At 26.9% G+C, this 15,056-nt stretch overlaps 1 protein-coding gene across 2 annotated transcripts in view; it reads right to left on the reverse strand.

The window, feature by feature from the left end:
• Positions 1 to 5,686: 5,686 nt before the first annotated feature.
• Positions 5,687 to 15,056, reverse strand: part of LOC101240334 (nucleoporin 88) — a 69,315-nt gene continuing 59,945 nt past the window's right edge. For both annotated transcript variants that reach the window (XM_065808309.1, XM_065808310.1), the window contains 3 exons: positions 8,559 to 8,685; positions 7,710 to 7,840; positions 5,687 to 5,986 (listed from right to left, as the gene is read on the reverse strand). In XM_065808309.1, coding sequence (XP_065664381.1) covers positions 5,920 to 5,986; positions 7,710 to 7,840; positions 8,559 to 8,685 — 325 coding nt within the window. In that variant the 3' untranslated portion in view covers positions 5,687 to 5,919. The remainder of the gene's footprint in view (positions 5,987 to 7,709; positions 7,841 to 8,558; positions 8,686 to 15,056) is intronic.

Below are 15,056 nucleotides of genomic sequence, written 5' to 3' on the forward strand. Positions count from 1 at the left end.
AAATATTGAAAAGAGTTTGTCCGACGCGATGGCTGTCCCGTACTCAGGCACTTGATGGACCACGTTCTCGTTATTTTGATGTAGGGGCGAGTGGGGTATTGGCGAAAAGCTAAGTGGGAATGCGAAGTCACCAGTTATACAAAATTGATTACATTTATTGCTTATCAATTAGTCTAACAATTCAGTCACAAACCTTCAAAAGCAATTTTTATAAATCATATTATAAAATAAAAATTTAGGGCAAAAATAAAACCATCGGTGTTCGGAATTTCCCTACGCTTGTGGGATATTTTCGAAAAAACTTTACTATGCAACAATAACAAAAGGAGTTGTTTTATATCCATTGTAGCTACAACATTGTAGCTACAACAGAAATGCTACTCTAAAAAAATGTTGCATGAAGTCATCCGAAAAAGTTAGGATCAAATTGTCGTGAACAACTATCGCAGTCTCATTACACTTCTGCACGTCTGGAACTGAGGATGGGATTCCCTCTCAGCAGGTAAAAAGAAATATATTTTTCTATTATGCTGTTTTGACCATGTTCGGAGTTAGTCCGCGTTCTCCATTACCCCACTCTTTCCTATTTAAAGTATTAACATATTTATTTTTAAATTAAATAAATCATCATGAGTATCGTGAAGCTAAAAATTTAAATATTATTTTAAATAATTTTCAACAGTTATTTTGATAATAGTACAAAGTAAATTACTAAAACCCATAAATCTCGAAAAATGATGCAAGACCCTCGTGAAGGTATAGAGAAATCCGTTAAGTTGCTTTCATCACTCCTTACCCAATTCCAGACTTTGAAAAATAATTCGGACTTTGTTAAAAGCGATGCTATTGCATTATTAGCTCTGTGGAATATTGAATCATTTTTTCCCAAAAAAAGATTTCGATGTTCAATAAAATTCTTTGATGAATTACAAGGAGGTGTTACAACCAGGATGTGTTACAATCAGAATACCTCTCTGACATTTCACCTAGTTTTGGGCCTCAACTGCTTCAATTTAAAGTTTATTTTTAAAATCAATTAAAAGAATTTGCTTCTATAAGCCAAACTGCTGAATTACTTTTAATTCAAACCGCAGCCTCAAGTAGTTTCTCCGACACTATTGCAGCATGTTATTTTACCGATGACGACAGCTACAACAAAATCAAGTTTTTCAAAATTGAAATTAATAAAAACATTATTTAGAAGAAGCATATCACAACATCGTTTTAGCTCAACTCTACACCGTTTAATTAAAAGGTGTGAAAGAAGAAAAACTTAACACTCGATTCTAACACCTTTTTGAAACGGTGTAGTAAATATAAGGTATTATTTTAAACCATTTACTTAAAGTTAACCTTCAGAGTGTATAATTACACTAGAACTATGTAAATTTAAACTTTTTGCTTAAATAACTTTCAAAAAGCATCGTTTGAGGTTATATTGATACGAAAACAGTGTAATTTTACACTTTTTAATAAAGAGTGTTGGGGTTCTTATCCCTAGTCCAAAGAAACTTGTTTTATAATTATTTAAATGTTTATAGAAATTTTATTTTTTGTTTCTATAAAATTTTTGGCTATATTTGTGAAGCAACGAAAATTTAACTGAAAAGTGACATCATACATTTTTTTAAATTATTTTATAGTTTTAAAAAAATATTATCTCAAAATGTCGTTAAACAACTGTTTCTGACGAATTAAATTGTCACAATTTCTTTTTTCTTTGACAAAACCTTGATATACTTATTTACTTTTAAATTTTTTTCAGCATTTTTTTCTCACACACGTTATTTAGCTATTTACAAAAGCTTTAAACGTTTTAATACAAAAAAGTATTATACTTTTTTAATCAAGATCCATTATAACTTTAATTTATATGCAACGGTTTTCATCGATAACAATTTAAATATTCTTCAAGTCTCCGCCCACTTCCAATTTAAATAAGAGAAATTTTAGATACATTTATCGGAATTTAAAACGGTGTTAACTTCGTTGTCAAATGTTTAACTGTGGTGCTTTATAACAAAACCATTAGATTTTCATAGATTTAGGAAACTAAAAGAATTAGGAATATACATGGACTACTAAAATACCGGAACGCAACTTTTCAAACCGATGCGAATCGACGAGTGGGCTGACTTTGGCAGTTAGCAATATTGCATTTTGTTATAACTTTAACAAAAATACTACTAAATTCAGAATTAGATTGGTTCCATAAATTTTTTCATAAATCTGTAAATTAACTTGATTATTTAGATTAATAGTAACAGTAATATATTTAAATAAGTCTTGTTAGATAACAAGACAAATAATTAAATAACAAACAAACAAAACTAACAAATTGTACAAAATATTATGGTTTGTAAAATATAAACTTTAACTAAAAATAAGCATTTGTTATTTCATAGCAAGTAAGTTGATATCAAAATTGAGAAAAAGAGAAAAAAGATTGCTTTCATTTAATCCCTAGTCCAAAGAAATTGAACTGGCGCGGACTCTAAATATATATATATATATATATATATATATATATATATATATATATATATATATATATATATATATATATATATATATATATATATATATATATATATATATATAGTTCTTTTGAATTATTTTATAGATTCCATCCTATCCTCCATCAATACTTCCTGGTGAGCTTCTTCAATATTATAATAAACAGGCACAACATTTCAGTGATCAAATTTTGCAAGGATTTCAATGAATTTTATAGATTCCATCACATCCTCCATTAATATTTCCTGGTGTGCTTCTTCAATATTATGATAATCAGATACAACATTTCAGTGAACGAATTTTTAAAGGATTTTAATGGATTCCAGAAACTCATTACCTGTTGTGTATTTGAAACAACGAATTCTGAAAAGCGTTACTGTCTTCTTTTTGATGAAATTTATGTTAAACCAAGAATAAGTTTTTTAAGACGTCATTTAAAAGACTACAGTGAAGATAATCCTACTGAAGTTGTTAAGACTATACTTTGTTTTATGCTTCAGCCAATGTTAGGAAAACCAGATTTTGTTGTATGGTGCCAATCTTTACGCTTTCTGCTTATTCTTTACAAAGTTTAATTAATCAAATCTTTCAGACAGTAGCTGAACTAGGCAGTGAAATTTTATGCCTTATCAATTTTTTTATGAACCTATGTATATAAAATTTTTCTAAAGGCAGTTTAAAAGAATAAGTTTCAATTAATTTAAAATGTGATATTTTTTTTTTGTTAGCCACGTTTGTGGTGGCAATTACTATATTTAAATAGAGGAAGTTTAAAATAGTTTGCGTTTACAACGTTAAAAATTGTTTAGTAAATTGGATGCTATGGATTTACCTATATCTCTGTGCTCCATTCCTCAATCAGATTGTAGTCACTTCGTACTGACTTTTTTTTTTTTTTTTGTGAACATCTTTGCTTCCAACAAGGCTACTAACAACCACTAATTAAAGTTGGAAGTTACTGGAAGAGAAGAGATGAAGATTGTAGAGCAAGATAACGATTGACGGACGACTTAAAGGATTGCAAATTATATAAATCAGGAAAGCAAGATGAAGGAAGCGAATTTCAAAGAGCTAATGTTCGAGGAAAAAAACTAGACGAATAAGCGTTTTTGGAGCACTTAGGAACAGTCACAGAAAATGGATGACACTTAATTGAATGACGAGTAACACGAGAATGAATTTTAGTAGATGGCACAAGAGACGCTAGCTCTTTGGAGCAGTGTTCATTATAGTATTTGTAGAAAAGTGAAAGAGAAGCAACATTACGACGATGTGATAACGGTTGGAGGTTGGTTGCAAGAGCAGGTCCAGCTATGTTTACAATGCGTTTTTGCATCGTGTCTAAAAGAGAAAGGGCATCATTAGAAGATCCGCCCCAGATACAGCAACAGTATTCCATACAAGACCGGATTTGAGATTTATAGAGATAGAGAAAAGAATCCGAAAGTAAGAAAGTGTCGAGCTCGATAAAGAGATGCAACCTTAGCAGATGCTAATTTTGCAACTGATTTGATATTTCAAGATTGGAAGAGTTAATCCTAGAAGATGAAGAGTAGATAACTCATCGAGTACATCACCGTTCATAAATATAGGAAGATCTAAATTATTGCGATAACGATTGGCTGAAAAAAAAAGAGTTTTATCTAAATTGAAGTAGACCAGCCACTGTGAGCCCCATGCTGTAGCAGAAGTGAGATCCTTTTCATATTGATGGTCAGAAAGTAAGTTATTAGATTCAAGATGAGAAATTAAGTGTTTGTTAATTAAATATTCAAAGTCCTTGCTTATGATAGAAGAAGAGTAATGAGACTGTAGTTTGACGAATCAGATCTCAGAAGAAAATGCTGCTCTATCATTATATTAAATCCAACATAAGTTTGCTTAATGTATTTCTTGACACAAATGCATCTGAATATACAGATTTGGTTTACCTTGGTTGACTATGTCATCCTGCTGAACATCTATTTCAGTATGTCAGACATGCTTATTCACTTTTCATTTTAATACCTAATGTAGAGCTGCTGTTTCAATGTGTAGAGTATGATTCAAAGCTTTTTTTAAATTTTATATAGCTCGACCTTTTGATTTATAAAAATATTCTATTACCCACTTGTCTCCACCATTTCAAATTGCTTCTTCAAGGGTTTGACAAAGTTTTATGGCTCAGACAAAGTTTCTTTAAATAATGACCGCAAAAAATCTCTAATTAAATAAAACAATGAAGTTGAAATGAAAACTCGTTTACAACACATAATTAGTATGTTCAACACATTATTATAGAGAAGTTAAACTTTATTGTTTTTATATGATAAAATTATAAATAAATTAATTATACCAACTTTATTGTATATACTTTTTGTTGTTGAAATTACGTAATATACCATACCATTTTAAAAGGACCTATAAAATGTTTAACGTAATTAATTGCTGTTGGCTCAATCTTTAAAATAGTAAGTTAACAATTTCAAAAACAAATTAAGGAAATGCTTTATTAATCTCAAAATGCTTCATTAATCATTCGCTTGATTAATCTCAAAACACCCAAAAACAGCTAAAATAGTCTCAAAAAAAAAACTTTACGCTTTTTCAATTTTTCAGCCCTATCGTCAAAATTACATGAAATTAAAGTCTTGCGTCCTGGTATTTTAGTGGTCCCTATATATATATATATATATATATATATATATATATATATATATATATATATATATATATATATATATATATATATATATATATATATATATATATATATATATATATATATATATATATATATATTCACAAAGTGAGCACTTTATTATTTCTCCACTTTCAGGTTCCATTTACCTGACGTTTATATACATTTTTATTATATTTATTATTATCATTACAATTGTATAATATAAACATACAGCGATTATGGGAAAACACTACCGAATATTTGCAAACATACAGCATGTAACTTGAACAACTTTTTGTTTTATTATTATTTTCATATTAATTTTTATATAATAAAATTTTTTTAATAAATATTTAATTAGGTAGAGAATTTATTTACTTCAAATGAATAATGATTTAAGTGAATAAATGATTTAAATGAATGAAAATTGTCCAAAAAATGAAAAAAGCTAAAGGGAAAATATTATTTAAATAACTTTATAGCGTTCTCTTCAAATAAACAATGTTCGGCAAAACATTATGCTTTGAAACAAATTTATAATACAATGACCTTTTCTAAGATCTCCTTTTAAATAAACTTAATTATCAGCCTTTAAAACTAGAACCTATTTTTGACAATTCAAATATAAAAAAACATGTTTTTATAGTCTGTCATTTTAAGGTGAATGTTCAATTCCGTTGACGAATCACAATGCATTTTCAAAAACACTAATGAAAAGAAAAACGTTTATAAAAATTTATTTAGTTTTTCGCTAGCTTCAGTGAAAGAGATTTCGTTTCTTCAATAAGATTACCAATATTTATCTCTCTAAAAAAAATAATAATACAAATATACATTTCAAAGATATGTTCAACAGCAATATAAAATTTGCAAGGCTTTTTATAACACTTTTAAAAACATTCACTTTCTTAAACACTTGAGATTAAATCAAATAACTATACAATTGTTTGTATTAAAAGATGTACGAGATGAAATCTTAATTTATTTGCCACTAGAATGAAACTATGATGCTTAATAATTAAGACTCTTAATTTAACATTCTAATATAATAATTTTGACTCCTTATTTGACATTGAAATAATTATAAAAATGAAAAAAACAAACAAAAAACATATTTAAAAATGTTTTAATTTTTTTTTAATTTTTAAATAAATAAATCAATTATACATTTTTTTTTAACTGTTAAGAAAATCTTTTGTTTCATTTTTAAAAAATTTTGAATGATGAATGTATCCTCTGACAAAATAAAATCTAGGCTGTCTAGGAAAACTGAATAGACAGAGTAAGGGTTAGAGTTGGGGTTGAATAGAAAAATATGTGGTGGTCTTTGATTCGAGATAAATTTAGTTTTTTTTTTTTTTTAAACATATTCACTTATTAGATTTGGAGGTTATTGGAAGAGAAAAGATGAAGTTTATAGAGAAAGATAACGATTAACAGACGACTAAAAAGATTTCATATTATATGAATCAGGAAAACTAGATGAAGGTAGCGAATTCCAAAGAACTGATATTTGAGGAAAAAAAACTAGACAAATAAGAATTTTTGGAGCACTAAGGAGCAGTCACAGTAAAAGGATGAGTCTTAACTGAATGATGAGTAACACAAGAATGGATTTTAGTAGATGGTATAAAAGACGTTAGCTCTTTAGAGCAGTGTCCATAATAGTATTTATAGAAAAGAGAAAGAGAAGCAACATTACAATGATGTGACAATGGTTGGAGGTTGGCTGCAAGATTAAGTTCAACTATGTTTACAATGCGTTTTTGCACCTTGTCTAAAAGAGAAATAGCATCATTCGAAGATCCGCCTAAGATAAAGCAACAGTATTCCATAAAAGGACGGATTTGAGATTTATAGAGATAAAAAATAGAATCAAGATAAAAAATAGATAGAGTAAAAAAGTGGCGAGCATGATAAAGAGATGCAACCTTAGCAGTTTTGAACAAGAAAACGACAAAAACATAATTTGTTAGAGGCAAATTTGCATTTAAAAGAAATTATAATTTGACTGATTTAATTGAGTGAAAAGATTCAGTTTACAAGTCACTTCTTCTTTGACTGATTTAATTGAGTGAAAAGATTCAGTTTACAAGTCACTTCTTCTTTGACTGATTTAATTGAGTGAAAAGATTCAGTTTACAAGTCACTTCTTACAGCAATGAAGTCAGAGATGTTTGTTCTTAGGAGAATTAAAAAATGTATTAAAAAAGCTATTGACTTAAAAATAGCAGCTCTACAAGTGAAAGGAAAGAAATGGAAAGAAAAAGCTCTACAAGTGAAAGGAAAGAAATGGAAAGAAAAAGCTCTACAAGTGAAAGGAAAGAAATGGAAAGAAAAAGTAAAAGGAAAGAAATGGAAAGAAAAAGAAACTCGACTTTAAAAAAATCAACAAGAAAGATTAATAAATTTTCAATAATTTAATTGATTAACTTGCTGCTTTGTTTAGTGGCAAACCAATAAAGTAAATAACTTAAATGTATAAGAAAAAATAACAAATATTCTTTATTATTTTATTTTAAGCACTTACTGTTCCTTCAGCACGCGATGCACTTTTATCAATTGTGATGCTGACAAGCTATTCTGTGATTCTAATTTTTGCATGTTTGTAGGAGGAATTGGGACGGCCTGTAAAATTATATTTTCATGTTTGCTTTTGACCTGAAACAATTACAAAATAAAGTAATAATCATAAAATCAAATTAAAAAAAAAAAAATAAACAAAAATGAAACATGGAATAATTTTTAACAAACTAATTTATCTGAATTGTACAATTAAATTTATAATTTACAATATTATAGTTAAAATTATAATTTTTTTTACTGTATTCACTTCACTTGTAAGACTGTGGATTTTTTTAAGATTATTATTGTGAAGCCCATTATAGTCAAAGAGATTACCATTTTTATTTTTTTTTAGATTAGTTTTACAAGCCTCCATCAATCCTTTAGTTCGAACCAAGAGTTTTAATAAACTAATCATAATAAAGTCCATGCACAGAAACAAGTTGGACACAGTGCTATTAGGAATAGGGATCGGATATGGTTGAATACTCACGTTCAGACTCAGATTCAGTTCAGGGAAAATCACACTCATGCTCTTGATTTCTCCTCCTGATCAAATCATGTATGCGTACACATGAAAACAAAAATCTCTAAACTTTTGAGAATCAAAATTTTATGTATTTTAGAGGAATTACACAGCATAGAAAAATTATTTTTTTTTAATACTAAATTTTACTGTGTTATTATAAGATTTGAGAGCAATATTGTTACACCCTTTCATAATAATGCTACACCCTGTTGTAATAATGCTACACCTTGTTATAATAATGTCACACACTGTTATAATAATGTAAACTAATGGAGTAAACCTTACCACTTCCACCATTCTTCTCAACTTGCAAAGTTTTTCATTTGTCTGTTTGAGTTCTAAATTCCATTCTTTTTCTTCATTAGAAAGAGCAGGAGCTGATGTTCTTATGCTACGAAGAACAACATCCAACCTAAAAAATTATTAAGTTAAAAAAAAATTATTTTTTGCTCAAATAAAATGATTTAGAGAAGACAACAATAAAATTATTTGAGGAGGGAAAAGAGATTATTTAAACTCGAGATGATAGCAAGAAAGAGTCTCTCTGCACTTTTTTTATAAGAAATTTTGAACAAAAGTGGATGTAAATATCTAACTCAAGTAAGTTTTAACATCTGGAAAAAGTTAATTTTCTTTTAGGTTTACAGTTTTACTTTTCAAATTTTCTACAAATAAGTTGAGCTCGCTAAAAGAATAGGCGTTTGTAATATGTATATATATTTATAATACAGCAAACTATAAAATTAACTATTAAATAGTTTTTTTTTGCATTTTAAAAAACGAAAATTTAAAAAAAAAGCAAACTGATGATTTGAAACTGACACGCGGCAACCTTAACTTTTTTTTAAATAGTAAATGGGTTTTAAAAAGTTTATTTTATTTAAAACAATTTAAAACTCAAACTTTGTATGATAAACATTTTATTAAATTTATTTTAATTTTTTGAAATTTTTTATTATTTGAAAATAATAAAAAGTTAAAATTACCTAATATCAAGGTAATAAGAAAGTTTTAGTAATAAGAGTTTTATCATAAATTTTATATAAAGTAATAAGAGTTTTATCACGCCCTCGTTAAAGATTCTACACCTAGTGTGCAACAATGACAGAATTTAGAAAATTATCAAAATAGTACTATATTCCGTATAGTATTGGAAAAGTCAACTCAGACATTATTAACTAATAAAGCACAATGCATTGTTGTGCATGTGGTAAGTTTTTTTGTATTTCTTATTTAACTTTTACAAATCTCTGAAATATCTTTGAATCTCTCAACTATCATTATCATAAATAATTGCTGAAATATAATTATTGAAATATAATTACTGAAAATACTTTTATTTATAAATAGTATGTATTTTTTTGTAATTTATCGTAATAAATATTGTTATAATGATGTAACAAATCTGTTTTTAAAGTTACTAAAGTTTAATTTTTTAATGTTTTAGTTGATGAAACGCGTTCCCCGTTTTGTAGGTGATATATTGAAATTGAAAAAATCTCGACAAGCTGTTAATTTTATAGAAGCTGAAGATGGCCTAAGTTTAAATATATGTAAATTTTTTTTGTTTTTGTTTTTTTTGTTAAATATTCAATCATATTTTATATGAACCTAATTATTTAGTACGTGTTATTGTCTGGTGGTGATATTCAGGTTAGATTTTAAGTTTATTTAATTTTAAAGAAGCTTTTAAATTTACTTCTCTAAAAAAAATTTACATTTGCTTTTTTTGGTTCTAATTCAACAAAATTTTTTGTGCAAAATGTTAAAAATTGAATAACAATATAATTTTATTGCCATAGCCTATCACATATTATAGGTTTTAAAGTTTATAAAAAGATAGTTGATCATTAGAAACTAAATTTTGATATTTTAGTTAACTTGAATCAACAGTTAGTGTATCTTTTTATCACCATTTACCTTATGACTTTATATGTATATATATATATATATATATATATATATATATATATATATATATATATATATATATATATATATATATATATATATATATATAAATATATATAATATTAATTTTAATAAAAGTATAATGTTAATTATTAACATTTTTACCATTAAAAGTTCTGTAACTTTTAATTATTAATACTACTTTTTATTTCTACATTATTACCTTTAATATCTATGTCTTATTATTTTCACCTTTAATATCTATGTCTTTCTTTTCAGATTTTGACAATCTTTAAAACTGACTTAGAAAAAATTTAATATTTTCTAATATGATTTTGTCATTCTATTTTATGAGATATATTACTAATGGTTTAATTGCTTTGAGTTGTTTTTAATTTTCAATTTGATTACTTATATTTTTTTGGATATTTATTATAGCCAATAAAGTTGTAGCAATGCCAGCAACAATAGCTGCTGCCTTATCTTTAACTAGTATATGATGTGTAGGTTTTATAGTTAAATATAAAACTAAAATATTTCAAATATTTCAAATATTTCAACTCTTACTCTTTTTATTTTCAGGTTTCTTATGAAATGTTTGTACACTATTGAGATGTTAACAAAGACCCACATCCTATAGTGCACACAGGGTGTGGGCCCAGAATAGGGGAAAAAATTTACCCTTAATTTTTTAGAAGGAAGAAATTACCCTTACCGAAAGTGAAGAGGGAGGAGTTAGAGTGGGCGAGAATACTCAACTACATCTACAAATAGAAGAATTTGAATGTTTGAATGTTTTTAGTTTAATATGTATATTTTTAATAATCTTTTTCATTAAACTTTGTTTGTAAATAAATAAATTTGTTAAAAAATACCATTTTTTTACTTTTTTTAAATATTAATTTATATTTATAAAAAAATTTTGTTGAAAAGTTATACATTTTGTTTTTACACTAAACACCATAAAAATTTAAGCCAGCAGAAAACGCAAATTATTAAAATGAACTGCTGCTGTGACGGTGTTTATGATTCCCCATTTCAAAATAATATTATATTGTCAGTTAAGATTTTGTGAATACTTTAAATTGCCATTAATAATTTTCATAATAATCAACAGTTATCACTGAAGTAAGAGGTATGTAATAAATACTTACAATGTGAAAGAACTTAAAAATTAATCTTCTACTGTTTATGTTCTCAATGTGTCCTTATCTGTTTATGAAAACATTAATGTTTTTAATTAAAAGGATCATATTTTAATTAAAAGGATTATATTTTTAATTAAAAGGAATTTTTATTGTTTTTATAACTTTACCTTTTTATTATGTATTACATACATTTTAAATTTAGTTGTTATTTTATTTCTTTAGTTCTACCTCAGTGCTCTACCAACCATCATAAGTTTACTTTGTCTACTGTTAAAATATGGTTTTAACTTAGTAATCTTTAACTATTTAAAATTTACTGTTGGTCATTAGCTAATAGTTTAAAAAGATATTAGTCCATCACAATAAAGGTAAGAATAACTTTATTGTTTTGTTTGTATAAATTTTGTTGAAAAGACATATTTTGTTCCATTTTCTTAACAATTTATGCTTTTTTAATGGTTAAAAAGTCATATATTTTGTTTCTTTTTCTAATAAATAATGTTTTGCTAATTGTAAATAAATATATAAGTATAGTAATTGTAAATAAATATATAAGTATATTTAGATATATTTTGCATTTTCTTATTATAGTAAAAGTATAATAATTTGAGAAAGAGAGGGACGGTATGGAACAGACTTACCAATACCCGTATTTTATGGGTATGAACAGCTAGTGTTAATCAATTCCATTAATAAATTTTAGTAGTTTTGAATATAAAAAAATTAGTAGTTTTGAATATAAAAAAATTTTTTTTTTTGTTGTTGTTGCTTTTATTGTTTATTATAACTATTTTTACTTTTATTTATACTAATAATATAAAACTAAGCAACTTATTTTCTTTACATTTGAGAGCTAGATGTAAATTACTAAAATGTTGCAGCCTTTGCATAAGCAACATATACAATATTGGTTGCTCAGCATACAGCATAGAATACCAAAAAAAAGAGGCATACATCATAGCATACAGCATAGCATGCCAAAAAAAAAGGGCATACATCAAAGCATACAACATAGCATACCAAAAAAAAAAGAGGTAAAGTTGTACTGAAGAGTTTTCTGATAAAAAAGAAATAAAAACCATTTATGCAGAAAGTGACTACCTTTTTTAAAAAAAAAATCACTTTAAAACAGGGAAACTGTTTAAAAAGATTCCAGATAACCACTATTTCTACAACCACATGGCGTTGTTTAAAAAAGTGTAATTTGATACTTAATAAAATAATAATTTGATACTTAAGAGTCATTTTATGTAAGAATCATGCAGTCAATGGAAGTGACCTCCTCCAAATTGCTTGAATTTTTTATATATTGATCAGAATATAGAAAAAACCTGTTGGGGAAAAAAAAAAATTTCAAAAATGTTTCGTTCACTCGGAATCTGGGCTTAAATTTTTGAGATTTTTTAAAAATTTTTTAGAAATTTAGTTTTTGCCACCTTTGAACCCATTTTTTTGGCAAGGCAAAAAGTTGCACATAGCTTTTGTAGTTAATATCAGACGTAACCCAAAAGCTCTCCCTAAAAAATATAAAAAAGTTGTGTGACACTGTGCGGTTGGCTAATTATCATAGTTCAAAAGTACAAAATCAATCACTTTTGTCAATTTTTAATCGGAGTTAATTCTAGCGGCGAAGTGTTGCACACAATTTTTCTTTTAGGATTTGAAATTATCAAAGGTATTGAGTCTAAAAATGCAAAGAAAGTTATGTGATACCTAAGGCCTATTAATATATTAAGGCTTGAAATTGGAAAAAAATGTTTTAGTATACTTACAAAATGAACCATTATGGCAGAGGCGCTTAGTTTTGTAAAAATGTAAACATATCCAACTGTCAATACAAAAAGGTCCTAACATAATAATAAAAAAAATTTGTGTGATCTTTAGATATTAAGTTAAAAATAAAGGTACAAATTGTTAAAAATGATTAAGTACGAAGAGATATTTTTTTGGACACACAGATGAGGTTTTCGCTCACAATAAAATTTCTATCATCCAAAATTAGCATTTAGCATTACACAAAACATTGCACGTAATGTTAAGAAAAAATTTAAGCGTTTCTGACTATGATATAGAAATCATAACAATTGAAATAAATAATAATAAAAAACAATACATGATCAGAAGTGAATTATTTAAATTTACGTCATAACCAAATAACTTGTGGTGATCGAATGGAAGAAGAATCGCTGATATCACGATTGTGGAGAAACAAGTTAGTGGGCGGTTGTTTACTTTACCATAAAAATGTCTTAACTTTATTTTAACGATCTTTAAAATTTGCATAAATAGAGTAGATATTTTATCATTGCTATTGAGAAATAGGTACTGCATAAATAGAACTTGTTTTTAGTTGAGTATGAAACAAAACAAATATTTTTATGAAAACTGTTGTTGCTTTTCAAAAGGAAATTGTGGATCATTCAAAAAACATAAAATTATAAACAAAATGTTCTACATTCATCAGCTGGGAGATGTTGATGTTAAGAAACACCTCATCAACTTAAAGGTAATTATGTATTTTAAATTTACGCAGACTGTAATATAATTTTTATAATTACATACTTTATAACTTCTCTGCAATAAGATTTTGAGACAAAGTTCTTTAAACAAAAAAAAATAGCTCTTTTAATTAATTCCTCACTCTTTTAATAAATAATCACTAAATTAATCACACTCTTGCAATATTGTATTTTAATAATAACAACAATGTATTTCAAACTTGTAAACATTTTTCGTGAAGAGTCAGATTATAAACAATGCTTTAAATGACACACTTAATAATTGTTTAAAAAATTGTTTTTAGGTCATGCGATTAAACGATAATAATATTTGGGAAGAAAATGAACTTATTGCAAATAGACTTAAAAGAAATCTTGAAAAGGATGAACAAATATGTGCTTTTCACCGGTACACGTTTGGTATTGCATGGAGTCCTCCAAAAACATGCTTTCATCCTCACCATCTAAATATAAAAGGAAAAAAATCTCCCGCTTTAAGGGCGTCACCAATACATGTCGTCATATCAATGTCAAAGCGATACAATGAAGTATTTTCAGTTGGTGCAATGCTGTGTTTTACCCATTTAAAGCAAGAAACTGCTTTATCTAGAGTCAACGAAAACACCAATTTATGTACAGAAACACAAACACAATAAGAACAAACATATATGACACCTGCTACTCCAAATGAAGAACTTGATCCCGGTGAAATTAATGTTTCACAGGAGATTTTGGACGAATCTCTAAGAAGCCGTGAGAGTGTAACTGAGGTTCTTAATGCAAGTCCAATAAAATTTAGATTAAAAAGGAAGTTCGAATATCTGGAAGATACTACTAAAGATAAGTTAAAACGCAAGTATGTTCGCCTAGAAAACTTATTAAAGAAAAAATTTGCGGAAGCTGTTGCTCCTGGACAAGAGGAAATGCTTATAGATTTTCTTAACAGTAAAAATGTTGATGAAATAAATAGCCCTCTCCCAATTGAAATTATTCGTGCTCAGAAAGTATATAAGCAAAGTGATTCCATGGGAAAGTTAGTTATCCTCTCATTATTAGACCATACCAAGTATACCAAAAAGTTTATAATGAACACATTTGAGTGTACCAAACATCGTATAGAAACAGCAAGAAAATGGCATGCATCTCATAAAGGGTTGGCATTTCCAGAGAAGAAAGTATTCGTCCGATCTAGTCTTGATCAAACAAAGTGTGAACATTTCTTAGAC

Source organism: Hydra vulgaris, chromosome 10, assembly GCF_038396675.1.
Source record: "Hydra vulgaris chromosome 10, alternate assembly HydraT2T_AEP".
NCBI lineage: Eukaryota > Metazoa > Cnidaria > Hydrozoa > Anthoathecata > Hydridae > Hydra > Hydra vulgaris.